Source organism: Lissotriton vulgaris, chromosome 5 (assembly GCF_964263255.1).
Source record: "Lissotriton vulgaris chromosome 5, aLisVul1.2, whole genome shotgun sequence".
NCBI classification, from domain to species: domain Eukaryota; kingdom Metazoa; phylum Chordata; class Amphibia; order Caudata; family Salamandridae; genus Lissotriton; species Lissotriton vulgaris.
The window spans coordinates 10740994-10768539 of NC_141693.1; the positions used below are offsets into that span (position 1 = coordinate 10740994).

At 51.3% G+C, this 27546-nt stretch overlaps 1 protein-coding gene across 6 annotated transcripts; it reads right to left on the reverse strand.

Annotated features, from left to right (window-relative positions):
- On the reverse strand, positions 1-27118 carry BRD2 (bromodomain containing 2). Of its 6 annotated transcripts, XM_086920668.1 has the most exons (13): positions 26693-27093; positions 24770-25752; positions 23954-24257; positions 21166-21303; positions 20938-21076; positions 20633-20844; positions 9253-9618; positions 8946-9074; positions 7166-7372; positions 2893-3155; positions 2407-2729; positions 2205-2327; positions 1-1638 (listed from the first exon to the last, which is right to left on the reverse strand). In XM_086920668.1, exons 2-13 carry the CDS (start codon positions 24946-24948, stop codon positions 1511-1513), a joined length of 2511 nt encoding a protein of 836 aa, XP_086776794.1. In that variant the 5' UTR covers positions 24949-25752; positions 26693-27093; the 3' UTR covers positions 1-1510. The 6 variants fall into 6 exon arrangements, with proteins under 6 accessions (XP_086776794.1, XP_086776795.1, XP_086776793.1 ...); XM_086920669.1 differs by lacking the exon at positions 24770-25752 and having other exon boundaries at positions 9253-9621; positions 26693-26841; XM_086920667.1 differs by lacking the exon at positions 26693-27093 and having other exon boundaries at positions 24770-25989.
- Positions 27119-27546: the final 428 nt, after the last annotated feature.

The following is a 27546-nucleotide window of genomic DNA, read 5'->3' on the forward strand; positions in this document are numbered from 1 at the left end:
TGTGAATATTTGTTTTTATTTATTTACACGTTTCAGAACTCAAGGGTTTTTAACAGAGAAAAGGAAAAAACACTGAAAGAGGATCGGGAAGAGACAGTAGAAAATAACTGTACAACATCTTTGAACATAAAAAATACATCACCCTTTACGTTAAGAAACATGCTACGCGATTGCAGACTTGTAAATATATACATTTTCATAAAATCTCAAATCTACACCAGCCCGTGTCAACAAGAGCTTCTCTTCAGTTATTTTACATTATAAAACACTTTTCTTAAAATAAATAAAAAAAAATCTTTAAGTAAGATCAGGTCATTCAACCCTATGCCCTTTTTGTGCCGCCCCCTTGCATGAGACCCTTCCACAGAGGGTGAATTTGTTTGCCAAACACTGTCACACACTGGTTCAGATTGTGTAGGGGACAGGGTCAATCCATTTAAAGGAACCCAACAAACACTCTGTAGCATGCAGAAGCTGAGCTGGTCCTAACCAACTCTGAATCAATCCGAGATCTTTAAAGATAATAGCAAGCAATATTACAAATCAGACATAGTCCAAGTTGCCAAGCAACTCAGCTGCCTGGAAACAGCGATCTGTATTGCTACTGGTTGCTTTTTTTGAGGGGCTGGGGGGCACATGGGTGAAAGGGCTGTTAAGTGTTACAGTACAAGAGAAAAGGAGGCACCGCATTCCTGTAATCTGAGTCACTCTGAACAAAGAATTCTGCTATGAAGACAGTTCAATATAGGACAAAGCTCGTTACAGAAAAAAAAACTTACTAAAACGTGGATCTTTCTTTCTTCAGAGCCTGAATTAAAGGTCACGGTTGAGAATTCAAAACACTAAAGGAATTAAGAAGTTGAAGGCCAAGAAATATTTACTCCAATCTGAAGCAGATGAGACATGAAGCTGAGAGGGAGCAACAGGGCCACCTCCTGCTCCCTCAGGGCTTTGGTTTACCATAACATTCCAACTAACAAGCTGGTGCGATGCAGTCAGCTTGGTGCTGTAAACAACCCTCTGAGATACAAACCAAAGAATATAGGCTAAATCCTGCATCAGCCTGCCAGAACCCAGTGTAACGCATGGTTCTCCCTCTCATACTTAGCAGCTGAAGGGACCAAGCCTTATCCCCCAACTCCTATGCCAGGGCTGATCATCACTGATACTCAACTCCAGACAAACATCTTCTGAAATCTACAACACTGCCCATCGTAAGTACCAGTAGAGCTCAAGCGAAGGACTGTCCTTGGCAGGGTTGCATGGAAGCGCTCCACATGCTACTTCCTTGGATTCTTGCACACTCCAGTGAAAAATACTGCTTGAACCCATTTCCTGCAAACTCTTGATGCCCTGCATATTTGGGAGTCCTGGATGAGACACTCAATGGTCCGCCCTGTTCAGAGGTTCTGTTCCGGCAGAACTCATCTGAACCGCAGCACCGATCTCCCCAAGAACTCAATAACTGCTCCTTGGCGGAAGGCTGCTTCCACTGTCCACACCGCCCTGCTTAGCTGGAGTCAGAGTCACTGGTGTCAGAAGAGCTGGAGCTGCTGCTGCTAGAGGAGTCCGAACTGCTGCTGCTGGCACTGAGGCGAGAGACAGAGACTTGCTGCACAGACTCCACCTTCTCATGAGCTGGGAGGAGAGAAAGGGCAGCTTCGTTACATAAGCTAATAGCCAAATCAGCAGCAAGCTACTTCAAAGCATCACTAACGTAGGACACGAAGATTTCGCCAGGACAATTAAAACATTGTCCAGATTAAACAAACTAGAACATTGCAACAAGCTAAAACACCAAATTCATTTCAACTCACTTCTATCACTCCTTGCTCCAGTCGACAACTTACACCAATCTCACAATTAGTAGGTTTCAAATTGCCTTCTCCCCAGCTTATTACCCACTCTGCTATCAAAGCAACAGTCCATTAGTACCCACAAACTTGGATCCACCATTTCCCTAAAGTAAAACCTCAGCCTTGGGGGCAGAGAGAACCTGTATAAGCTCCCCAACTCTGAGCCTTTTTTAAACATTTCAGAAGCATGCAAAGTAAATGGACACTGCAAAAACCAGCAGCTCTGGCCAATATGGCTCATCCCACCTCAAACAGCACCATCATGGTCTGCCTCCTCCTGAACATCCTCTACGAGTGCTGTTTTCAACTTCAGAATCTCAAATGGCCTTCACCCACAATCAAAGTTACCTTTTTTCGGAGGTTTCTTGGTAGAGTTCAGCTGACCGCTTACATCCTGCAACCGCTTCTCTAACTCCCTCTTCTTTTCCAGGGCCAGCTCCTCCTTCGTTTTACCAACAGCCTTTTTTATTGCTGAGAACAAGAGGACAATTTCAGATTTCTGTTTTATACAGGTTTGGAGTTATGAGAACAAAATGACCAAAGCACTCACCCCCGGAGATGTCGCTGTAGGGTTTGCGCGGCTTCTTGCGCAGGCAGGACATGACATATCGCTCCAGCTCCCGCAGTGTGGATGGCTTTAAGGTCTCAAAATCAATCTCAATCTCCTCTGGGTTGGAGTCTCGCAGAGAGGGCTCTCTGGACTGGATGATGTGCACCACACGCCCCAGCTTCTCGCCCGGCAGCTTGTTGATGTCCAGACTCAGCTGCCGCTTCTCATCATAGGTCATCGGCTTACATTCCTCCTCTTCCTCAGAGTCATACATTGGAGGGGGCGGCAGAGGTGGCAGAGCCTTGGGAGCCTTCTTAGAGTTCCTGAAGAACAGAAAGGGAAAGCAAAACTCTTAAAGGCTATACAAGTAAAACAGATGTTTATAAAAGGAGGGAGAAACTGTACTGAACACACTTCTAGCCCAGTAAAGCTGCTTAGCTGGGTCCCCACACCCCACCCAGTTCTCCATGCCATATTCGCACTCACTTGCTGCTGCTGGAAGCGGTGGTGGCGGTACCACTGCTGCTAGGGGCACTGCCTCCACCAGAAGATTTCTTGGAAGACTTCTTTGACTGAGACTGCTTGGACTTTACAGGCTTGCTGGGCTTATCATCCTCATCTGCGCCTCCTTTGCTTTTCCGTTTGTCAGATTTCTTCTTTTTCTTTTTCTCCTTTCGGTCTTTTTTCTTCTTTGGTTTAGCGATGGGGCCTTGTGAGAGAGCAGCCAACTGCTCGTGGACAGCCCGTAGCTGAAGTGTAAACAGAGCACAACTTTAAACAAGAAGCATACCAGAAAGATGTCAGATGCGTAGCAGGCTTCTAATACACGCTACTGTGAGCGATAGCAGGGACAAGTCCACTAAACCCCAAATGGAAGGCCACAGCTGCAGACTAGTAGCTACATTCGCAGCATAGGCAGGGCCGTAAGTCAGTAGGATATTAAATATTAAACAGAACAATTGCCAGAACTGCTGTCCTCGACTAATCTTATCTTACACAGCACATTCGGAATTAAACCAAACGTGGGTCCAAGACTTATAAATCAGTCTGAATGAATCACATTTTTATTCGTTACTGGAATTGCATGTCAGCTGTTTTAAACCATTTGAACACATTTTAAATCCCTACAATCGCCATACAAAAACAATTTAAACAATGAATAAAATACATTCCAGTTGGGTGTGCTAGTGAACGTGTGAGAGCTGGCTCTAGTTTTAGAGGACGAGGGCACAGAGGTGATCTACAACGCCAGAGAATTAGGTCCCACAGATCCCGTGGGGAGACTGACTTAGAAGCATCCACAAGCTTCTTTTTCTAAGAAATGGCGAAGGAATGTCAGACTCAGACCCACGCTTCAGAGGGTGCAGTTTGGCGAGAAGAAACACTCTTCATATCAGACAAAGTGTTGTCCGAAGTCTTCAACTTCTGTAGCCACAGAAGGACACAGGCCTCTCTATCCTTTAAAGTCTTATTAGAAAAGGTCCTGCAAAATTTACAACTCCTCACCTCATGGTCCGGGTATAAGCAATAAATGCACTTTTTATGAGGGTCCTTAGAGAAAAGAAAGTTTTCCACATGATGAACAGGGTCTGAATAAAGACTTCTTCGTTGTAGACCTATTTGAAAGCTGGAAGTTTGAAGATGAAGAAAAAACTGAGCAGAGCTCAGGGAGACTCCCTTCACACGACGTGCGGTATAAAACAAGGGCTTGAGCTTCTGAGGAGAAGGTTCAAGAGGGTGCTACAGCCTGATTGGCTGGAAAGTGGACTATTATATTGACTTGGATATGTTACTAAAGTGAGCTCTCCCTCTATGCTTTCTATGGGCCTATTTTGTTCTATGGTACTTCAAGACTATTTTTTGAAAGGAATATACATATTATGGAATTTTATTTTATGTATATATTTATGTATATATGATTCTTACTACTATGTTATGACTCCCACTTAGACGACGGGGAATTATTCAAGCATGTGAATCTATGAAAGACACCCCTAATACTGGAGAACTGTGGAGTTCAAAGCTCACCACCCAGCCCCACCCTCTTCAACATCGACATAACTGCAGACCCCCACGGTACTGAGCATTTCATATGCAGAGGACAACAAACTCATCCTCTCCCTCTCTAAAGATCCCACCACCACCAGGCAAACTGGATGAAGGAGAACTGCCTCAAACTCAAGAAGGATAAGATTGAAATACAGATCTTCGGCAACACAAACTCTCCTGCGACACCTCCTGGTGGCTGACAAAACTGTGCCTCACACCAACACATATGGACCACGCCAGAAACCTGGCAATATACTGGACTACAAACTCTCCCCAAGATCCTTGGGTCAGCACAGTGACATACTTATGCTTTTTCATCCCGAACATGCTACGCAATGCACATGCTACGCAATGCTTCCCCAAAACGTCAGACGCACTATTGCTTGGGCCACCTGCCGACTGGACTATTGAAAGTTTCTCTACGCAGAAATCATCAACTACCTTCTCCAAAGACTTCAAAACATCTAGAATGTCGCAGCCACACTCGTCCTCCATCTCCCTCGATGATCACACACCCTCGCCTCAAAGAGCCCCTGATTCAGAAGAGATGCCAATTCGGGCTACTCAGCCACACTACTTAAGGGGCTTCAGAACTCTGGACTGGCCTCCATCAACCACCACCGAAGCTTCCACAGACTTGCTTACCTTTCACAAACCTTCCACTCAGCCTCCCTAGCTTGCACCCTCCACATCTGCTGGAAACGGACCGGTGGTTGCTTCTTCTACCCTGCAGGCAGGGCATAGAACAACTTCTCCCTACACCGCCAGACCTCTGCTACTCTACCAAAACGCTCAATCAAGACCTTGTTCTTAGATTAAACTATTGGGTCTGCCAGCACCTGGATATCTTAAAGGTGACCAGCAACGCTCTACAAATCAACAGACTGTTTTGTGTCCGATGTGACCCTCGTTCCTGGTGACTAGGTCCACCCAGTAAGGGAGCTTCAGCTGGAGGCTGCTTGACATCTAGTAGTGTGGAGTACCAGGGCCGTTTCACCAAGTGGGGGGCTACGACAAGTGTGATGTCTGCTGCATTTACAGCGCACCAATAGGAAGGAATGGGGAGGCAGAAAAGTGCAAGCTAAGAAACTACACCAGTTCATCTAAACTGTTGCCTGGGGGTGTAACTTGGCATTTTGTGTTCAAAGTACTAATTACTTGTAGGTACAGTCCTCACTCGTTTGATGCCCCTTGCTAAGCAGGTCCGTTAAGTCGCTGTCCACCCCTAGAAGGTAGTCCTCCATCAGGTGCATGTGGTGGCAGAGTGCCCAATGCCAGGTCTTCTATACCAATAAGGAGGAGCAGAGTGCCATCCAGTTTCTATAGGGAGTACATGAGGCATGTTGTCCGTCCTGATGACTACTTTGCCCTGAATGAGCAGACAAAGCTTTAAAGGAGAGGAGGTAGTTGATGTGGTGCTGTGCGCATAAGGACACTGGTGTGTCCAAGTCGCAGTAAATATTGGCATTTGAGGTAATCTTTTCTTCCACGAAATTACACTCTACTTCCTGAACTACTCCGGGAGAGACAATCCATTCCTACATCTCTTCCCACTGGGTAGTATCATTGCAGGAGGCCGACCGAGTTGGGCCTCAACCAGTGGGTGATGGCTCCTACAGGTACCCTCTTTCAGCAATGAGGTTCTTGCTTTCCTTGCCTGGCAAGACAGTGTCGCTCGTGGCCCGAGCAGAAGCCAGGCTGGATCTAGGGTAGGTTGTAGGGGAAAGGGATAAATGGTATCCTCGAACCGTGGCACTGCAACCCTATCTATGACAGGTTCTTTATAGGTGTCTGTGGCAGACTTGATCATGCCCTTAAACATTGAGAGGAACTGTACTGTCCTCACCGATCTAACCGAGGTCTCCACTAGAAAGCCATCTTCCGCTTGGACGTGCATATCGTCTGAATCTCCTGGGAATCAACATCAGTCATTGGTGGGCATCAGAGCGAACAGAATCAGAAGGGTTGTGGGATGGAAAGGGCTGCCTTCTTAGGAAGCAAAACCAAAAGGGATGATGGAAGGAGTGTTGAACATTGCAAGCACTAACCCGCAGTCAACTGATCTGAGTTTAATCCATCATCATTCTTTAGCTCACTCCGCCACCCCAGTTCAGACATAGCCATATGCAAATCAGTCTGACGCTGTGACTCATGGGAACACTCCAGCTCGAACTGCAAAGCCACGTTCCCTGGACCGGAGACAAGCATCCTGGGACCGGTTTCTGGCTAATTAGCCGTCACCAGGCACAGGGTCAGACTGATTTGCATATGCCCATGCATGAACTGGGGTGGCGGAGTGGGCAAAAGACGCTTGATGCTGAATCCTCTGATATCGAGGAGAAAAAAAATGGCCATAGCAGTTTTCAAAACCCTTAGAAGAACAACCTACGAACGTGCAAGCCCACCGTAGCTGGCAAGAGTATCTACAGCAAGATGGGCTTCAACCCCATCGTTACAAACATGTAACTTTAGTTTTGCAGAATAAACCTCTTCTGGGTTCATGTTTGCAAGTCCACCAACGCAACAGTACCTTTGCTTCAGAACCCACTGTCCGAAAGAAGATTCAGAGGATGTAGAGTATGTACTGGGCTTGCATTTGACGTCCTAGTGAGACAACCTATTGGGAGGGGGGTGGAGGGATGGAAGAATGGAGCACCACACCATGCACAATGTTCTGTTGCGCAGGACGCTGTGGGAACAGGACTCTTACCTGCTCTTGAAGCTCGGCCAGGCGGTTGGCACGCTCCTCCTCGGAGTCATCCGAGCTCTCGCTCTCCGACGAACTCTCGGAGCTGCTCTCACTAGAGGACTCTGATGAAGACTCTATAGCAACTACAGGAGGCTGTGAGGAGACAGCCGGCGGATTCAAGTCTATTGGCTCATCTGGCATCTTGGCATAGCGAAACTCAAACACATCCTGCAGAGATATAAAGGCAAGTTTTAAGTGCACGCAAAAGGACTGCATTCGTAAAAGAGGACCTGAAAGAAAGATCTTTGTCTGGTGTAAACGTAAACCCATCTCTTTTACTCTCTCAAAAGCATGCAGACAAAATTGGTGCTCAACTATAGGTACAACCTGCGAGGTATGGACTGTGTCCATTCCAGTAAACCCACCAAGGGAAGACACTGTGTACAACCCAGTTAACTCACCAAGGGAAGACATCCACACGTATAAACCTTGAGAGGCCAAGTCTAATGTACCGCACACAATACAGTGGGAACAAATAACGCACCAGACTAACTGGGCTGAGATTCTAAGCAGGCATTCTACTATAATACACTTAATACTCTTTCCCTATACTTTCCATTCAGGCATATTAAAAGCCAATTTGTTTATCTATTTCAACAGACTCAAAGCAGAGCCACAACCAGGTAAGGCATGGATTGTTGGTCATGTGGTTCTTGATTCAAATACAGCAGGGCACACCTGCGCATGGATAACCATGCTTATGTTTTCAATGATGGGTTTAGGCATCGCAAGTGCAGCATCACTTGGAAATATTGGCCAAAGTACCTTAAAGATGGCCCTACTAGGATATGTGGGCTGCCGCTGCAGGACCAATGTCCCTACTCCTGATCAAGCCACCTGGTGATTCCTTTATGTGCTGAAAAATTGCACTATGTCTATACGAAAGAAATAGTAGCATTTAGTGGTTATTAACACTTGCGATTTCCCACCTTTTTAAGTGTTGTATTTATTGCTTGCTTTTCAGATTTGTTGTACACTTTCATGGCTTGCGCTGAAAGAGTTATATTGGCCTGAGATACTACCACAAGTACCAACACTTCTTGCCCTCTTCTCTTTTTAGATTTGCTTTTATCAAGTCACACACCGTGGAAACGGACTAGTTGAAAGATCCACCACACCCAAAGACCCAGGCTCCCGACGCCCAGGGAGGCCTTACACACAGCCACCCACTCAACCTAAAGACCCTCAAGAGGAAAGAAAAATAAGGGACACAAAAAGTAGATAAAGGCTAATAAGAGGTTTACGGACCCAACAACTAGATGGCATGTGAATCCAGAAAATGATTCATGCTGCAAAACTGCCTGCATCCCTTTACTTCCTCCATCCATTACTATGGAGTGAACAACTCCCTGCACCCATAACCATCTCCCTCCAGCCATTACTACCCAGTGAACACAACTGCCTGGACCACACTGCTCCTGCCTACACATCCCCCTAACCCAGTGAAACATGCAAGCCTCACCTCTTGCCTCCACCCATTACTAACAAAGCCTAACACCTCCTGCCTCAACCCATTGCTACCCACTGAATAAAACTGAGCCCTCAACGCCTAAATCTACTCCTAACCCAGTTAACAACTCACAACTGCCTGCATCTACCCCATAACCGTGAACACATCTCCCTGCAACCCTCCCCACCCATTACTACCCTCTGAATACAACTCCCTGCAGCCCTCAACACCTAGTGAATCCTGCAAGTATCACCCCCACCCTTCACTGACACATGCAGGGACCAAACATACCTGCAGCTTGCGAGCCATCGCCACCACGTCATGGTCCGGAGGGTTATACTTGTAGCAGTTGGAGAACATTAGGCGGATGTGGCCAGCAAACTCCTGTGCGTGGTAGTACTCGCGGTTTTCCATTTTCTTCTGAAGAAGACAAAAGGCGGGGGGAGAAGAGCACTTAAGAGACAGAAGGGAAATCTGGCATCATCAGGACATACTCCCGAGATAATCTACTGCTTATCCCACATCAGATGGGTAGGGGAACCAGGGGCGAGGATGCAGTCAACAAGCATAGGCTAAAGCAAGCAGAGGAACTCCTTACCTTGATCGTGCTGAGGTCCATGGGGAACTTGATGATGTCGTGGTAGTCGTGCAGCCCCAGGGCAGTGACGTCCACCGGCTTGTAGAAGGGCCAGGCGTAGGCAGCGTGCTTCTTGGACAGCAGCTCCTTCAGGATGCCGTTGCAGTACTTCAGCTGTTCCGTCAGCTTCACCTTCTTGGAGGTCTGGTGCTGCTGCGAGTCGGGCAGGTCCTTCTTCGGGGGCTTGATGGGCCGCCCACTCTCACGACGCGTGGGGATCTTGGCCGGCTTGGCTGCGATAGTCATGACGGGGGAGGAGTCTCGGCTTGTCGTGATGATCGAGACAGTAGTAGGAGTCGTGGTGTCAGCCTTTCTTTTCACACCTTTCTTCTAGCACAAAGAAAACAATGACAACAGCGTCATTCCGGGAAAGCTTGCACTGCCGGTAAATTCAACTAACCAACAGACGAAGCATAATACAAAAGAAAAAAAATTGCTGGGTGAAATGCTCGAATTACTCTCAGCCGCTAGTTAGTATAGCTGACCTCCGGCCTGGCACTCGCGTGGGAGGGCAGAGATCGGCGCATGGCTACTCCTGGGACGACTCGAGTGAGATCGAAGCGCCGCGGCTGAGATTCGTTCTAGACATTTCATCCTTCGCTTTTCATGCTAATAGCCTAAAGTCGACTTATAGAAAAAGACCTGTTCACCCCTGTCCCAAAATAAAATGGTATTTGTCAGATATTTGCTCTTTAAAAGGTTGTCCCAAAAGGAAAAGTAGACGCTACTACAGCCTCCACACTCGCTAGGCCTTGGCATTGAACTCCGCTCGCAGAGTTTTCTGCACTCCTCGCGGAGGGTAGAAAACGCTGCTTCGCGTCGTGCATGAGTTTTCACCCACTCGATCTGTAAAATCGAAGCTGCCGCTCAGCTAGAATTTCTACCCGAGCAGCAGGAAGACCAACGCTAACAGCAGTTCGCACTAAACTACGCCACTTGCAAAACTTCGCAGAGTTTTTTGTAACTTCGCAGAGTTCCGTGTAGCAAAACTCTGAACTACGCCCAAGCTTAACACTCACCCGCACTGCAACGGGCAGCCTCCACACACACTCCAACCCCGCAGCGGGCAGCCTCCACACACACTCCAACCCCGCAACGCGCAGCCGCCACACACACTCCAACCCGGCAACGTGCAGCCTCCACACACACTCCAAACCCCGCAACGGACAGCCTCCACACATACTCCCGCAACCAGCAGCCTCCACACACACACACACTCCCGCAACGGGCAGCTTCCACACTCACCCCCCACACCAGTCTCCACACTCACCCGCCACGCACCGGACAGCCACCTCGCCTAGCAACGGGCAGCCTCCACACTCACCCACTCCCAGGAACCAGGTGGGTCTTGGCAAAATCAGCTTGACGCAGGCCCGAAGATGAACATGTGAACACCTCACCGCAGCTCCCTAGCACACACAAAGGAACATTGGCTTCAAACTGCACCCCAAGACTTCCCCAGATGATACATTCACAGGGCCCCCCACCCCAAGCGTGATTTTATCAACCGTTCCTTGCTATTGACCCAAGCAAGCTTAAAAGGACTCACATTAAAGGTATGCTTCCGGAAGCACTAATAAAAGTACCCACAATACAATCATGAGAGCTGTATAATTGCCCATCTCTAATGTCCTTATTAAAAGCAACTTGGAATGCCCCATGTCACCCGTTATAAAGAAATGACTCTGTTTAATTGCTATACCAGCCAATAAAGGAAGCAGCAAGCCTTATTTGGCCGCTAAGGTGAGCTATAATACACTTCAGTCAGATGTAAAAATGCCTGCCTGGGCCAGCGACCAAGGTGAAAGGCAGGTAACTGAGCTCAATTAAAGCTACAGTTTAAATAACAGAATTGGCTTTTCCTTCTGATCAGCTTTTCTTAAATTAAGTGATCAGCTCAGGGAAAATATTTATGACATCTTTTTCGCATTTGAAACTGAAATTCTCCACAATTTTACACGTTCTGACCTACTGCGTTTTAAAAATCAGTCAGTAAGCGAGATTCCAACACTTCTGCATCAAATCACTTTTGAGGTCTTTACTTTTGTCCTGTCGAGTCCGATTTTAGTTCTCATGTTTGCGGACATCATATGGCTTTTATTTGATCAAGCAATAAACATAGGATTTGAGCTGTTTGAGGGAGCACTGATAGTTTAACCTTGCATTAAAAGGAAGATAATCACTCCTGCTGTACATTATATGAAAATTGTAAGTCACCAAGGAGTTAGGTAACCGTATAACAATACACCGCATTAGGCCCCATGCCTCTATAGGCTTATGGACCTCTTGCAATATCCTCATGTACGGTAGGGGGTATTTTATCTCGAACATACAATTGTGCAAGGCCCTTCAGGCACACACGCCGACCATGTGCATTCAAAGAAGGGCTGCTGACAGAGGGGTTGAAGGAACGACTCTACAGTTGCGTTTACTTCCCCACAAGGCCCCGTTTAAAGCCTACTTTTATTACTACATCTAGTGCCAATGATACAGTCCCTCTGAGGCTGGTCATCTCATATCTTGCTTAGCTGACCCACTGGGGCAGCTCTTACAAGCAGCTGACTCCGCATAGAGTGTAATCCACCCGATTCCTGTGTGTAACATGACTCACAACACGCACACCGCCCCCACCCCCGAGGCATTACTGTAAGCCAAAGACCCCACCCCAAGCATTTGCAATCATTTGAAATGCAAAACAGTACATGAAAAAAAAGAATTAAAAAAATTCAAGATAACAGGGAGGCTGGAGATTTTTTTAATTCAATTTCGTCCATTATATACTGTTTCATGCACTTGCACTGCTCCCACAAATCCGTTTGAGGATATTAACTTTATGTTTTAGCCTCCATTTTCAAATTCCTTCACATTGACAGAACACTGTTTCTCCATGTATAAGCGCTTTATTAATTTAATGTTCTAAGCCGTTGCGGATCCAGACTAGGCTTAACGGAACCCCAGAGGTCCCTAGCCACAGGTTAAGAATCAGAGCACACATGTTAATATCAGTGGACAAGCTATGCAAGATTTACACCACCGACAAAAATACCCAAATGTCTGCTGATTAACTAGACATCTCTCAAAAAACAGGAGCAACCAATCTGTACATGCAAACTGGGTATTATCAACTTATTACATAAAGGGCTCACATGGAACGCATTTTGGAAAACAATCGCTATGTTATTCTGTTGAATTAAAATCAAGAGACAAGGAGATGAGAGAACACGGTCACAAGTTAATTAGAACACAAATGGAGTAGCTCAATTATTGCCTTTTATCCAACTCAATTCAGTATTTTAATTTGATTATGCAAAAGAAAATATACAAAAAGACTAGATTATATTTTAACTATATACATATATCTCTCAACACATTTAAATTCAGTGAGTGGTGTCTGAAGTAAGTGATAGAGAAACCCAAAGTAAAGTAACCATAACCAGACATATAGAAGTGACTTGTAATTAAAAAGGATTAATGGTATATACAAGGATGTCTGAATATTCATTTCTTAATACAAAAAAAAAAATCAGTCAGATTGTTCTCTGGCAGAAACTCACCACGAGTCAAAAGTCTCAATTGGACCAAATTGGGATATTGCCATTATTACCGAGAAAGAACCTGGGTGGTCTTCCTTCAATCTGGATTGGTGACGCCTAAAAGGGACGCGAGAGCAGAAGATTGCTGTTCTACTTTGCAACATGGAAGATCCAGGATTGTGATCTTCCTTCATGGGGGCGGGCGAACAGCCCCCCCCAATTAAAAAACTCGCCCGGAGTCAAAAGTATTTTCAACAAGTATGCTCAATTGGACCAAAATGAGATATTCCTGTTATGACCACGGAAGAACCTGGGTGGTCTTCCTTAAATGTGGATTGCTGATGCCTAAGAGAGAGGGGGGGGGGGGGCGCAGAGGATTGCTGAATTGGTCCTTATAGTCACACTTGAAATTGGCCGGGCATTTGTTGAAAAGTTTCCTATAATAATAGGAGACTTTACAACAAATGTCCCTGTCAATTTAGGTGTGGCTATCAGGAGCAGATCACCCTTTCTGGTCCTAATGAGAAAAGGCAAAGACTGGTTCGTGAAAAGCAACAGAAGCGCAAGCCACCCTTGGGTGTCTTCCTACCCTATATAGCCCCTCAGCCATTCCTGAATTATAGGATTTGTTAGGGTCATCACCCCTAGAGATGCATCCATCCAAGACGGCACCATTTGTAGCCCCCCAGATCATCCCTGTCCAGATAAGACGCTCACACTACAAGAAGGGTCGAAACATCATTGCCAACTCGAAAGTGTAAATTTACAGAACAAATCGTGCTCATCTTTTTTGTATTGAGAAAAGAATATTCAGACATACCGTAACGTATATACCAATAAACCCTTTAATTAAAAGTCACTTTATAGTCACTTACTTTTATACACACACGGACGATGGACATTATTAAACCTTGTGAAACATTCCCCCCTAGTCAGATCTGGGTTGAATCCATCTTTAACCAAAACCGGTCCCAGGATGCTAGCTTCCGGTCCTGGAAGACCTGGCCTGGAAGGTCGATCTGGACTTTTCCCAAGAGGAGCAGTTTCAACTGATCTGCATATGGCTGGGTCTGAACTAAGGAGGCGAAGTGAGCAGAAGGACCACGATGGATTCAACCCAGATCGAATAGTGACTGGAGGGGAATGTCTGAAACGTTTCAACGCTCCATTCATCATCTTATTGTGTTTACTTATTTTATGTCTGGTTGTCGATATTTTACTTGGGTTTCTCTATTACTTCCTTCAACAAACACTACTCGCCGACTCTAAATGTGCCACGGTGTATAGAATTAAAATACATTCTAATCAATTTTTGTACATTTTCTTTTGCAATCAATCAAAATAAGTTACTCGGTTCGGCTGAATAGAGTTGGATGAAAGGCAATAACTGATCTAATTAACTCATGACAGACGTGTTAGGTCTCATCTCCTTTGCTCTTTATTGAATCCACGCCGAATAAAATGGAGTCCCATGTGAACGCTTGTTGCAAGTTGACTAACAAGGCGCGTTTAAGAGGGGATTTCTTGGTGTCTCAGTGTGCGATGACGTCAGGTGTACATCCAAAGCAGACAGAAGGCGAGGCCCCGAGTCCTAGATGTGACTGCACGTGGTAAGCCAGTGGGCGAAGGGGGCCGAAGTAAGGCCCTGGCGCTTGTGGAGCAGGCGCATAGGGACGGGGGAAGCCCGGATACACGGCAGACCACGCCAAACAACCCACAGGAGGGGGGGGGGGGGGGGTGGCAAGCATCCAGCTGGGAATCTCAAGCTGGTGGCTGTAGGTTCGAGACAGAAGAAAATGGCTGCGCCAAAGCCCCTACTGCTTGCCACGAATTGTGCAAGTGCCATCAAACGTCAAACCAGAGGGTACAAGTACATGGCTGAAGGCTGTCCAAGCATGGCATGGGGTGGAGACCGCAGCTTTCTTTATCAACGACGGCTAAAAGCAAGGCTAGCTACAGCAAGTCATACCACAGACTGCATGTAGCCAAGTGGGCCCTGGCAGGCACCGACAGCATGACAGATGAACCACCAACTGGGACTACAAGCAGCTCAACACACATCCCACTAAGGGTCCCGGGACATCACTCAGGAGCACAATCTGTGAAAGGAATGACATACATCAATGAAAGAAAGGCTTCAAGGAGAGGCGAGCATTAGCAATGGCTTTAAGCTGGAGAGAAGAAAGAATTACCACATGTTAAGGTCCAAGTACTGGCCACTCTACTAAAAGAGCGTTTCCCAAAGTATTCTGGCGTTACTCTCAGCTCTAGACGGGAGACAAAGTCACCTAGAATGAGGAGACGAGAAGATTTGGCACAAGATTCTCTGCTAGAGGTATAAAGCGCTACAGAAGGGAACTTCAAGAGATCAGAGCAACAAGCAGCGAAAAGGGGCCAGAGTTACATAAACAGGGCGGCCCAGGAGGGTCTAGACTGGTCCGCGACACCCTGCGACGGGCAGCTGCCAACCCACGGACCCTTTACGACGCTTGTTAAGCAAACAACACTTACTAGGCAAACAGACGCTCATACAATAACAGTTCAAGTCACACGAATCATACTTTCTGCAACAATATCTGACTATAACCGACCCTCAAATGATCTCTAGTCTCCCCTTTCACCCCAGTGCTATACACTTGTACCTCTGCAGCCTAGCCAAGCAAAGGGCACACATGGGCATCGAAGCGCAGAGTGAGAGAAGGGATGGGCAGAAGCAGTGTATTGGTTTGAGAGACTTGGCGTAGACACAGGTAGCGCTTGCAAGGGAGAAGACCGAGCTGCTGGGCAATCCAGAGACGAGCATTGCTGTTCCCTTACCAGCTAGAACCCAAGCCAGCTGGTACAGAGAACTCGGACTGATGAAACGCCACTAAAAACTGGAGCAGCCACATCAAACTCCTTCTCCCAGACTTTGCAACAGCCTCTCCCTTTTCTTCAGCAACAAACTCCCCACCATATATACCACCCTGAACCCCGAAACAGACCTTGCAAATGGACTCACAATTTCATCCAAAGAACCAACACCAGTTAACGTGACGCCACCGCAAGCAAATCTGCAAACATTGTAAAGTTCACCCACTCGAGCCTCGGATCCTTGCACCCACCGTATGCCAACTCCAGGGTAGTGTTACCCACCGGTGGCATGCTCACACCCATGCCATCAACAACCTTCCCAGACACTTGGATACATGCAACACCCTAACCCCCGCCGACCCACCAACACTCCCCAACTAATGACTGATATCCATCCTTCCATACCCGGCCACAGGGCTAAAAAAAGTTTTTTAAAAAAAGCAAGCACCTCACCGAACACCTAAGGGAGACAATCAACTCATCACAGAACATATGCCACTTCTTGCCACCACGTCCTAGACAGAGGTCCTCATCCTCCTGAACCTCTGCAGCGCTTGACCTTTTCCTACCCCAATCCCACCCAACACCCAAAAAACATGGTAATCCAAGGACACTTGACCCACTAGATCTCCAGCTTCCCGATTGGCAGAACCCAATCAGCTTGTCACCCTTACCAAAGTTACATTGGTCGGGGAGTCCAGCACAGATTATCCCTTATCCAGACACTCAAATCCCAAATGAGCTCTCCCCTTATCAGCTCGGAAACCACTACACATGAAACAAAAGTTACTACGCCTTTTACCTGACCACCACTGCGTACACTTCACCTTTAACACCGCCACGCGCGTCCACCACAAAGAAAGGGACAAAGTCACACAAGAACTCTACCCTCATCCACGACAGACACCAACTCCACAGCCAAGGAGCTTTATCGCTGGCTCTCCAGCTGCGCAGACCAGCTCGCGCCACCGGCCTCCAAGAAGCCAGATGCTCCAGTAGGCGCCTCGAAAAACGATGGAGAAACAGCAAAGCCACCAAAGACCAGACCTCCGACAAGAATGCCATGACAGAATACCATCCACGCAGAACAGCCACCAAGAGGGCCTTCATCCGGAATAAAAATCCTCACCAATTCCAGAAACTCCAAGGAACTCTTTAAAACATCATCCAGCAACTCACCAAACCACTGAGCGAAACCACGGACGTCACACCCTAACAGGACCTCAGCGACAACCTCAGCACTAACTTCCACACAAAGATCAACACTCTACGATAACTTCAGCGAGCAAACCCCAGAAAGCGCCACTAAGAACGACCTGTCAACCCAACCATCACCACCCGGACCCTAGTCACAACCAAAGAGACCACCACGACCATGAGGAGTATCAGGAGCCCCCGCGGAACCCTGCCCGCCACACATTCCACAGAGCCGTCCACCATAGCACCCGAACTACACCACACCATTAGAACCACAATCAAAACTGGCATCTTTCCCCGATGGCTGGGAGGGGGGGGGGGGGGGGGGGGGGGGGGGGGTCATGCCCCTAGTCAAAAAACCCTCTGCCGAGCAGACGAACCAGAAGAACCGACGCCCCATCTCTCTCCTCCTTTTCCAGCCAAGGTCTCTGACAAAATCAACGCCCAGCTTACCACCACCATCGAAGGTACCATTCTAACTGTGTTATGTTATTGTGCTGTAGCTCTTCTTACACAAAGCGCCGGGACACTCTTTTTGAGTAGCCGTGCGCTATACAAAAGTAAATATAACATAATAAACATAATATAACATTCTCGATCTCTTCCCAGTCCCGATTCCAAAGAAATTACAGCACGGAGACTGCCCTCCTTGCCGCCACAGACTAAATATGAGCGCTCCTCGAAAAGGGCCACACCGCAGCTCTCATCCTACTAGACATCTCTGCAGCTTTCGACAGTCTCCCACCGCACTTCAGCTGCCAGACTCAACGATGTCGGAATAAGAGGAAATGCCCTTGACTGGGTTCTACCGGAGAGCAAGGAGCGGATCCAAAGGATCAGACCCTCCTCACCCACCGTGATCAACTGCAGAGTACCCCAGTGATCATCACCTAGCCGCACACTCTTTAATTTCTACATGGCCCCCCTCGCCTCCATCAGAGAGCTCAGACTCAGCAAAGTATCCTAAGCAAACAACACCCAGCTCATCCTCTGCCTCACGAAGGACCCTGAAGCAAGCAGACTGCCTCCAGGAAGGAATGAAGGACGTGGCAGCTGGATGAACAGCAGCTGCCTCAAGATCAACTTGGACAAGACAGATGTCCTCATTGCATCCCCCACGGCTTGGAAGGGCCACCCAACCTCGGAAACTCACCCACACCCAAGCCTGAAACCATGGCATCATCCTCGCTATGACGCCCCAGAGCAACGCCGTCGCCTCCACCCGTTTCAACTCACTCCACAAGACCTTCAAGTAGATCCCCCCTGAAGCCACAAAGACTGTAAACCACACACTCTTAACCAGCAGACTGGACTACGGGAACGTCTTCTATCCTGGAATCAACAAATCCATGCTACACAGACCCAAGAATGGCACAGCCAGGCTCAACCTCGGCCACCCGACCCAACACCTACGAGACATCCACTGGCTCCCAGTCGAGAAGAGTATATGGTTCTAACTCCTCACCCACACCTTCCAAGTCACTCCACAACATCGGAAGCAAATACCTTAACAGAGTCTGCTTCCACGCACCCAAAAAAACCCGGGACCAGGGTTCAATCCCAGACGCGGCAGGGTCTTGAGCTCAAAATGTCCACGGAGTCGATAATTCTCGCCTCGGTGCCTACTTGAATCATGGGTTCACACACTGCAACTCTGGGCAATAGCTTGCTTAATCTCCACTACGGCCCCACCGCGGTGGGATGCCTGGCTTTCACCTTGGAGATGCCCAGTAGGGGTTATCTCGCAGGGAAAAGCCAGGACGGGTTCCCAAAGCAAGCGCCTTGAGACCTTATGGCAGAGGTCTTCAATCTGTGGGGCGCGACCCCCAGGGGGGTCGTGGAGTCCTTTGAAGGGGGTCGCAGATTCTGTCCCTGGCTTGGGCTGATGAGGGTGCTCATGAGGCCTAATTCACACTGAGGTGTGAAAAACATCGAAGCCTCATTAACAAGTAAAAGACTTGTCAAGTACTCGGGTGTGGCTGTGTGTGTCCCTGAAGCCGTTTCGAGCTGGGGGAAGTGGGGGAGGGGGGCTGGGGGAGCAGGCTGTAGTGTAGCCTGCCCTTTGAGGTCAATGAATATTGCGCGCCTGGAGCTGTGGGTCCCGTGACACACCCCCCCCCCGCCCCAAGCAGGGAGGCACAGAGATGCCCTCCCATGATCGGGAAAGAAGGAAAAACACGCAGAGAGATACTGACCCCCTCCCCCATGAGAAAGGCACAGAAAAGGTGGGTGAATGAATGATGGGTGGATGGATGTATTTAAGGATGAAGGATGGATGGATGTGTGAAAGTGTGGGTGGATGAATGATGGATGGATGTGATGAGGTCTAACAGGCGCATTTATGGTTGTCAAAAGATGATGATGAGGAGTACCAGTTTCTAGAAACTTTTGTCAGAAGGGGGTCCTTACCCCTAAAAAGGTTTTACAAGGGGGTCTCGGCATCAAAAAGTTTGAAGACCTCTGCCTTATGGTGAAAGGCGCTAAATAAGAACGTATGATTTATTTATTTATTTTGCTCAGCCTATCTCGCCCTAGTAGAAATCCCACGCATCCACAGATCCAGAGTGGGTGTTCGAGCCTTCTACGTCGCAGTCAAGGCCTGGAAAGAACTCGCAGTAACTCCCAGTCAACATCAGACGCTCCACTCCCCTGCACACCTTCAGAATGAGCTTAAAGACCTGGCTCTTCGGCACACCACTCACACCGTCACCCATCCATGACTACAAGAAACCCCCCTATTTTGGGGACAAACTACTTACTATGAGACTACAGACCATGGCAGCCGGAATCACTAACTTACATGTCGCAAACTTGTCTGATCTCACCTCAAGGAGATACCATGGTTACCCCAAACACAAACGAGCACAATTCAAACTTCTCACCCACACTTTCAAGACAACTCTGGGCCAGTATGCCTTTAACTGCCTACTCCCACAAACCTACCAAACACCTCAACTCATACTAGCACACCCCACGGATACAGAAAAAACAAACTGGCGTTCGGGCCCTACTACATCACCCCTGGAAAGTGAGCAGCCCATCCCTTCAAGCCAGTGTCATCACTTTTTAATCGGCAAGAAGCTGGCGACATGACATATCGTGGAGACTATCTAGGCCCAGGGGGCTAGCTCTTCCCCAGCTAAGCGCCAGTGCCTACTGGGCTCGAACCGAGGTGATTCTCGCGGGGCACCAATTGAGTGTTGCAAGTTTACAAACTTGGGGCACGTAAGACTTAAATTCCACTGGGGGTCAGACACAGCAGGCAAGGTTCAGCAGGGCTACAAGGGAAGCTTTAGAAGAACAGTAAAGAAAAGTGCTGCAGTATGGGCTCCGCTCTATATTGGGGAGGAGGGTACTCACTACCTAACCAACTGGTACAGTACTGCAATCCCGGCAAAAAGTGCGTGCACGCGCCCAGGTCGGATTCACGTGATAGATTAGGTCGGTGAATTTAAGAGTAGTTCTGTAAAGTCTCTACAGAAGTCGTTTGCTTATGTCGATCTATCACCAATGAGCCTAGGCGGCCTGGGGTCGGCCCCACCCACCCCACGGAGCTGTCAGATCAGCAGTTTGCATCCGATGCAGTAGAGTTTGTAGCCGTTTCTCGCCGTTATGTTTGAGTACTTACTCCTCACTGGCTCAACCTAAGGTCGCTGCATCCACCAGGAGGGCACCGGGGCAGCACGGTGATGTACGCAGTGTAGTTCTCACACACAGACATGTCACCTAGCACACACGAGCCCGACAGCCTCACCTACCTTACTGGCAGCCGGCGGGGCCATCGGCAGCACCTTCTGGGCAGCAGGCAGCGTCTTCAGCAGGGGGATCGGCATGGGCATGATGGAGGGGTGGGAGACGCTGAGGACGGTGGTGGGGATCTCCGGCGGGGCGCTGGGGTAGAAAGTGGTCTGGGAGACGGACGAGACGGCGGGCACCTGGTGAGCCAAGGTCACTCCTCCGACAGGGACGGCTGAAAGACAGGAGTGAGGGGGGCACATTAGTACACAAGGGGGTGCGGGGCAAGTAGGCACAGGCTGCAGTGAAGAAGAGGAAGGGCCCGTACCTGGGGGGCTGCGCGCCTTCACCTGCTTGTTGCGGGGCCCCGGCAGCGGGTACTCCTGCTCCTCCGGGGGCATCTGCGCCACCCTCTGCAGGAAGGACTTCTCCATGCTCTGCGCCATCAGCACGATGTCGTCGGTGGGCTGCGGGGGAGAACGGGGGCGTTAGTCTAGACTCTGGCGGGGCAGAGGGGGAGGTGACGAGCACAGGGATCGGGGGGGGGGGGGCTCACCTTGTTGTAGATGTAGCAGTTGGTGAACATAGTGTTGAAGTCCTGGATGCACTCGCTGGCGCTCCAGTAGTAGTTGTTCTCCAGCCGCTTGCGGATGGTCCCCATGTCCATGGGCTGCTTGATGATCTTGTGGTAGTCCTGCGGGAGAGAGGAGAGGGGTCAGTCGGACCAGAGGGAGCGTCTCTGCCAGTCTCTGGGCACCCCACGCCTGCTGCCCGGAGCACAAGGCCTCACACACAGACATCAATAAACAAAGCTTCCAAACTCACTGAAAAGCATCATATGGTCGCTGGGTCCAGGCCAGACTCAAGGACACTCATAAGTGACCCGTCCTTTAACCACGAGGCCACCTTAGCTGAGGGTCAGGGTCAGAAGTGACCCATCTTACACCCACAGGGGATACCAGGCTGAGGGGCAGTGTCAGAAGTGACCCACCCTACACCCACAGGGGACCCCAGGGCTGAGGGCAGTGTCAGAAGTGACCCATCCTACACCCACAGGGGACCCCAGGGCTGAGGGGCAGTGTCAGAAGTGACCCAGTCTACACCCACAGGGGACCCCAGGGCTGAGGGGCAGTGTCAGATGTGACCCATCCTACACCCACAGGGGACCCCAGGGCTGAGGGGCAGTGTCAAAAGTGACCCATCCTACACCCACAGGGACACCAGGGCTGAGGGGCAGTGTCAGAAGTGACCCATCCTACACCCACTGGGGACACCAGGGCTGAGGGGCAGTGTCAGATGTGACCCATCCTACACCCACAGGGACACCAGGGCTGAGGGGCAGTGTCAGAAGTGACCCATTCTACACCCACAGGGGACCCCAGGGCTGAGGGGCAGTGTCAGATGTGACCCATCCTACACCCACAGGGGACACCAGGGCTGAGGGGCAGTGTCAGAAGTGACCCATCCTACACCCACTGGGGACACCAGGGCTGAGGGGCAGTGTCAAATGTGACCCATCCTACACCCACAGGGACACCAGGGCTGAGGGGCAGTGTCAGAAGTGACCCATCCTACTCCCACATGGACACCAGGGCTGAGGGGCAGTGTCAGAAGTGACCCATTCTACACCCACAGGGGACCCCAGGGCTGAGGGGCAGTGTCAGATGTGACCCATCCTACACCCACAGGGGACCCCAGGGCTGAGGGGCAGTGTCAGAAGTGACCCATCCTACACCCACAGGGACACCAGGGCTGAGGGGCAGTGTCAGAAGTGACCCATCCTACACCCACTGGGGACACCAGGGCTGAGGGGCAGTGTCAGATGTGACCCATCCTACAGCCACAGGGACACCAGGGCTGAGGGGCAGTGTCAAGTGACCCATTCTACACCCACAGGGGACCCCAGGGCTGAGGGGCAGTGTCACCAGGGCTGAGGGGCAGTGTCAAGTGACCCATTCTACACCCACAGGGGACCCCAGGGCTGAGGGGCAGTGTCAGATGTGACCCATCCTACACCCACAGGGGACACCAGGGCTGAGGGGCAGTGTCAGAAGTGACCCATCCTACTCCCACATGGACACCAGGGCTGAGGGGCAGTGTCAGAAGTGACCCATTCTACACCCACAGGGGACACCTGGGCTGAGGGGCAGTGTCACCAGGGCTGAGGGGCAGTGTCAGAAGTCACCCATTCTACACCCACAGGGGACCCCAGGGCTGAGGGGCAGTGTCAGATGTGACCCATCCTACACCCACAGGGGACCCCAGGGCTGAGGGGACACCCGGGCTGAGGGGCAGTGTCAGAAGTGACCCATCCTACACCCACTGGGGACACCAGGGCTGAGGGGCAGTGTCAGATGTGACCCATCCTACACCCACTGGGGACACCAGGGCTGAGGGGCAGTGTCAGATGTGACCCATCCTACACCCACAGGGACACCAGGGCTGAGGGGCAGTGTCAGAAGTGACCCATTCTACACCCACAGGGGACACCAGGGCTGAGGGGCAGTGTCAGAAGTGACCTATCCTACACCCACAGGGGACACCAGGGCTGAGGGGCAGTGTCAGAAGTGACCTATCCTACACCCACAGGGGACACCAGGGCTGAGGGGCAGTGTCAGAAGTGACCCAGTCTACACCCACAGGGGACCCCAGGGCTGAGGGGCAGTGTCAGATGTGACCCATCCTACACCCACAGGGGACCCCAGGGCTGAGGGGCAGTGTCAGAAGTGACCCATCCTACTCCCACATGGACACCAGGGCTGAGGGGCAGTGTCAGAAGTGACCCATCCTACACCCACAGGGGACCCCAGGGCTGAGGGGCAGTGTCAGAAGTGACCCATCCTACACCCACATGGACACCAGGGCTGAGGGGCAGTGTCAGAAGTGACCCATCCTACACCCACAGGGGACCCCAGGGCTGAGGGGCAGTGTCAGAAGTGACCCATCCTACACCCACAGGGGACCCCAGGGCTGAGGGGCAGTGTCAAAAGTGACCCATCCTACACCCACAGGGACACCAGGGCTGAGGGGCAGTGTCAGAAGTGACCCGTCAAGGGTCACTGGGGCTGTCAGGAGTGACCCGTCCTTTACGCAGAGGGGTCACCGTGGCTGGGGGTAGTCAGAAGTGACCCGTCATGGGTCACTGGGGCTGTCAGAAGTGACCCGTCCTTTACCCAAGTGGGTCACCTAGACTCCAAGTTAAAGTCAGAAGCGTCTCTTTATTTACACAAAGCCAAGAGGTCAGCTAGGCAGTGTCCCAAGTGACTCGTCCCTTACCCAAAGGAACTAGTTGGGCGGACGGGCACCTCTACCCAAGTGCCAGAAGGGGCGCCGGGCACACATACCGGCAGGCCCAGCTTGACGGCGTCCACGGGCGCCCTGAAGGGCCAGGAGAACTGGTGCTTCCACAGCGCCTTGATGACCACCTTGTGGATGTACTGCAGCTGGTTGGTGGAGCGGCCCGGCTTCTTGGGGTTGGCCACCTCCGGGGGCGGCGGGTTGACCTGCGGGGTGGGGTGCAGGGCGGCGGAGGTCATGGTGGGGCTCTCGAAGTCCTCGTAGAGCAGCGACGGCTTCCGGATGCGCTTTCCAGGGGCGCTGCTGTCTCCGCTGACGGCGATCAGCCCATTGCTGGGCTCGGAGGGTAACCTGCGGGGGCAAGAGGGCAGAGGTTAGGGGGCTGCGGATCCCGAGGGCTGTTGCCAGGGGTGAGGGCCCCGCGGTAGCATGGAGGAGGCGGGGTCACGGCGGCGCTGTCAGCCGCGGGGGCGTGGCCTGGGAGATGCAATGTGCATGGCCGTGGGCACCGGCGGGCAGCGATGCCACCGGGCACCAGGCTCCACTGCCAGGGGCGCCATGGCAACCCCCGGCACGCCGCGGGAGCCGGACCCAGCACCCGCCGAGCCCCCAGGCCTGAGCACTCCAGGGCACCCTACAATTAAAAACGAACCCCCCGCCCCGCAGGGAGCCGCCCCCACCCGTGGGAACCACACCAACATGGCGCCCCCCAGCGCCAGCACTGTCCCGGGACGGAAGCCCACACCCCTCACAGCAGCCCCCGGGAGTGAGAGTCAGACGCAGGAGGGCCAGCCTCCCCGGGGGCCCCGCCCGGAACTAGGACCCAGGGTGACCCCAGCAGGCCCTCCCCCGCCAGTCGGTACCTTTTAAATTGCGGATTTACGGTTGTCTCCATTCGGATGGCACCGGATTGAGCGGCCGCTCGAGCGCGCTCTTCTCCCCGCGTCCCAGACACCGGCTCGGAGCTCCAGCGAAATGGCGCCGCTCGCGCCCCAGTCACTCGTATATAAACACAGCCACCCAACTCAACTCCACCAGCCATTGGTTGGCCACTGCAATCACACTGACCCGCTCCTCAGTTCCCATTGGTCTTCTGAGCTGTCCTTCAAAAGTACAGCACGGGCTACTCCCCAGCTCCACCTCCTGCCACAAAGCCTAGTTCCAATTGGCCCGTCAAAGATGTCCATCACGGAACGGCACTGTCTCCATTTGCACAGAAAATCCAGCAACAGCTGAACCTTGCGCTCATTCGTTACCCGCAAAGTCAGTCAAACAGACCCCGCCCCGTGACACATCCAGACAGTGACTCAGAACTGCTGCGCCTCAATTCCGAGCAATATGGGCGTGTCTGAACATGCGGCGGCCTCTCCGATTGGTCAGGTGCTCCAGGGGTAGGACTATCGCGCGACTCCACACTCATCCATTGGCAGTTGGCGGCAGCACTCGCGCTGAGTCACGCGTCGGGCGAGACAGAGCGCGAGGCGGTTGTTCTCCGCAGTTGTCCTCTGCAGTGCGAGGCAGCGGCGCCATTTTGTGGCAATGCTCGACGCAAAGTTGTTGACGGTTAATAGCACAAAACACGGCCAGAAAATGTCCAAAGTCCGAGAAAAATGTGAGGTTCCGTCCATAAAACGAGGTCACATTAAATACTCCCAAAAACATAAATCCAATGGCATCCGTTGAAGCCCAAGGTCGAAAACGCCCCATTCGAAGACCACCGCCGCAGTGGAAGCATCCCATCCGTTGCTGGTCCCGGTGTGATGAAAGCGCCCAGTGTCCTCTTCCGAAGAGAAGCCGGTCCTCTGGCTCAGCAACCGCCATCTTGTGGAAAACACCTCTTCGCCGCCTCCACAGCGCCCGGAAACAGAGAAATGGAGACAAGAGTTACACAGAAGCACAAAAGAGCCCACGCCAAAAAGCAATGCCCGAATGACCCCCGTCAGCACGGGCCGCGGGGGGGCCCGAGGCCTAGCACAGCAGCGGCACTCCTGGGGGTGAACGCTCCCCTCCCCCCATATCTAACCACAACCAACCGCCTCTGCTTCCAAACGGCAAATATTAAAAATAGAAAGGGGGAAAGGCCGGTGCGGAGGATGCGAGATATCATTAAATCCCCCCGCGTCCCTCCCTCTCCTGCCCCCGCCCCGCGGCCGGGGGAGGAGGAGGGGCAGGCGCCATCTTGTGGCGGCCGCGGCCCGAGAGGGACGCGGGGAGGCCTAAAGCCGCGGGCCGTCACCGCGGGCTCCGTGTGGGGCGGATACGGGGCTCTGGGGATGGATGGGGGCCGGGAGTCTATGTCCTTACGAGGCCCGGGACGTCAAAGCCCCGAGTCCCCCGCCCTTTGTAACCCTCACCAGTGAACAGGTGGCGCCCAGTGCACCGAGGCCCACGATTAACCCCGCAAAAGTAAGCCGCCACTCACTCAAACGAAGAGGCAGGAGGGCCCTCTCAAGGCTTTAATAAGAGGCTGAGGCGAAGGGACTGGCGTGTCACCAGGGGCGCCCGCCACGGGTAACCTTGGCGAGGGGGGCGCCATTTTCGCGAGTCCGAGAGCGCACCGCCATATAAAGCACACGCACTCAAAGGATCAGAGACCCACATGTACAGTAGTGTTTTTACATCAAACAAGTGTCACTAAACGAAAAACTGCCGCCACGTACGGGACAGACGGCCGTTACACAACAGCAGCAGCGCGTCAGACCGGGGCAGGGAGGCGCGCCCATTGGCTGAGAGCTATCACGTGACACGCTCTCGGTCTCCCGCACCGGGCATTCGGGTTTCCTCACCTGTGTATCCCCGTCGTTCCTCTCGTAGAGTTGCAGTCTTACGTCCGGTCCGTGGTTTCTGCTTTTGGCCCAAAATTCCGGTTTAAAGTATGAAGAGACGAAGAAAACGTCGAAAAATCCGCACAAAGCGTGTTGCGGTGACGTCATGTGCCGCTGGATTGGACGAGACAGTCACGTGGGGAGCTCGCCGTGCTCCCCCGCCCTTCGAGCTCCCGAGCGCTCGGAACCCTTTTCCCGCGTGGATTCCGCAGCTTCGATCCATGCTCCTCGGCGAGCCTCTGGTCTGCTGGTGTTCGGGCTGCCGTGCGGGACTTTTTCCCCGGGTCGCTCCGCCGCATTGTGCCCCCCCAGGCTCTGGTTCGGGTTAACGTCAGCATGGCTGCCAGAGCAGGCCACCCGGTGCGCATGCGCGACGCTGTGGGCCGGGCAGTCGGACCACGGTAATGCGCATGCGCACACCCCTAGGTCTTCTTCAATGAAAGATACGCATGCGCAGTGCTAAGTGGCTGTGAAATCTATTGAAATGTCAGCATGACTAAGAGTTGCAGCAGGGCCCTGCAGTGGAGATTAAAGCTTGCCCTACGCATAATACATATCCAGGATACCATTCAATGTAGTTTAACTGTAGATCTGGCTGTTTAACAAATGGATAACGTTAATACCAAAACAAGGAGCATAACTTCACCCACACTAGGGGACCCATAACTAGGAGGCTGTGCAGCCAGTGAACAGTAGTATTCTTGGATGCTTCCCAGTGCTAGATGTGGCACTGTTGATGTATACCACACAAGGGAGGTGAGCGTTCATCATCCTACATGAGTACATCAACCGTACAATAATTCTGGAAGATGTTT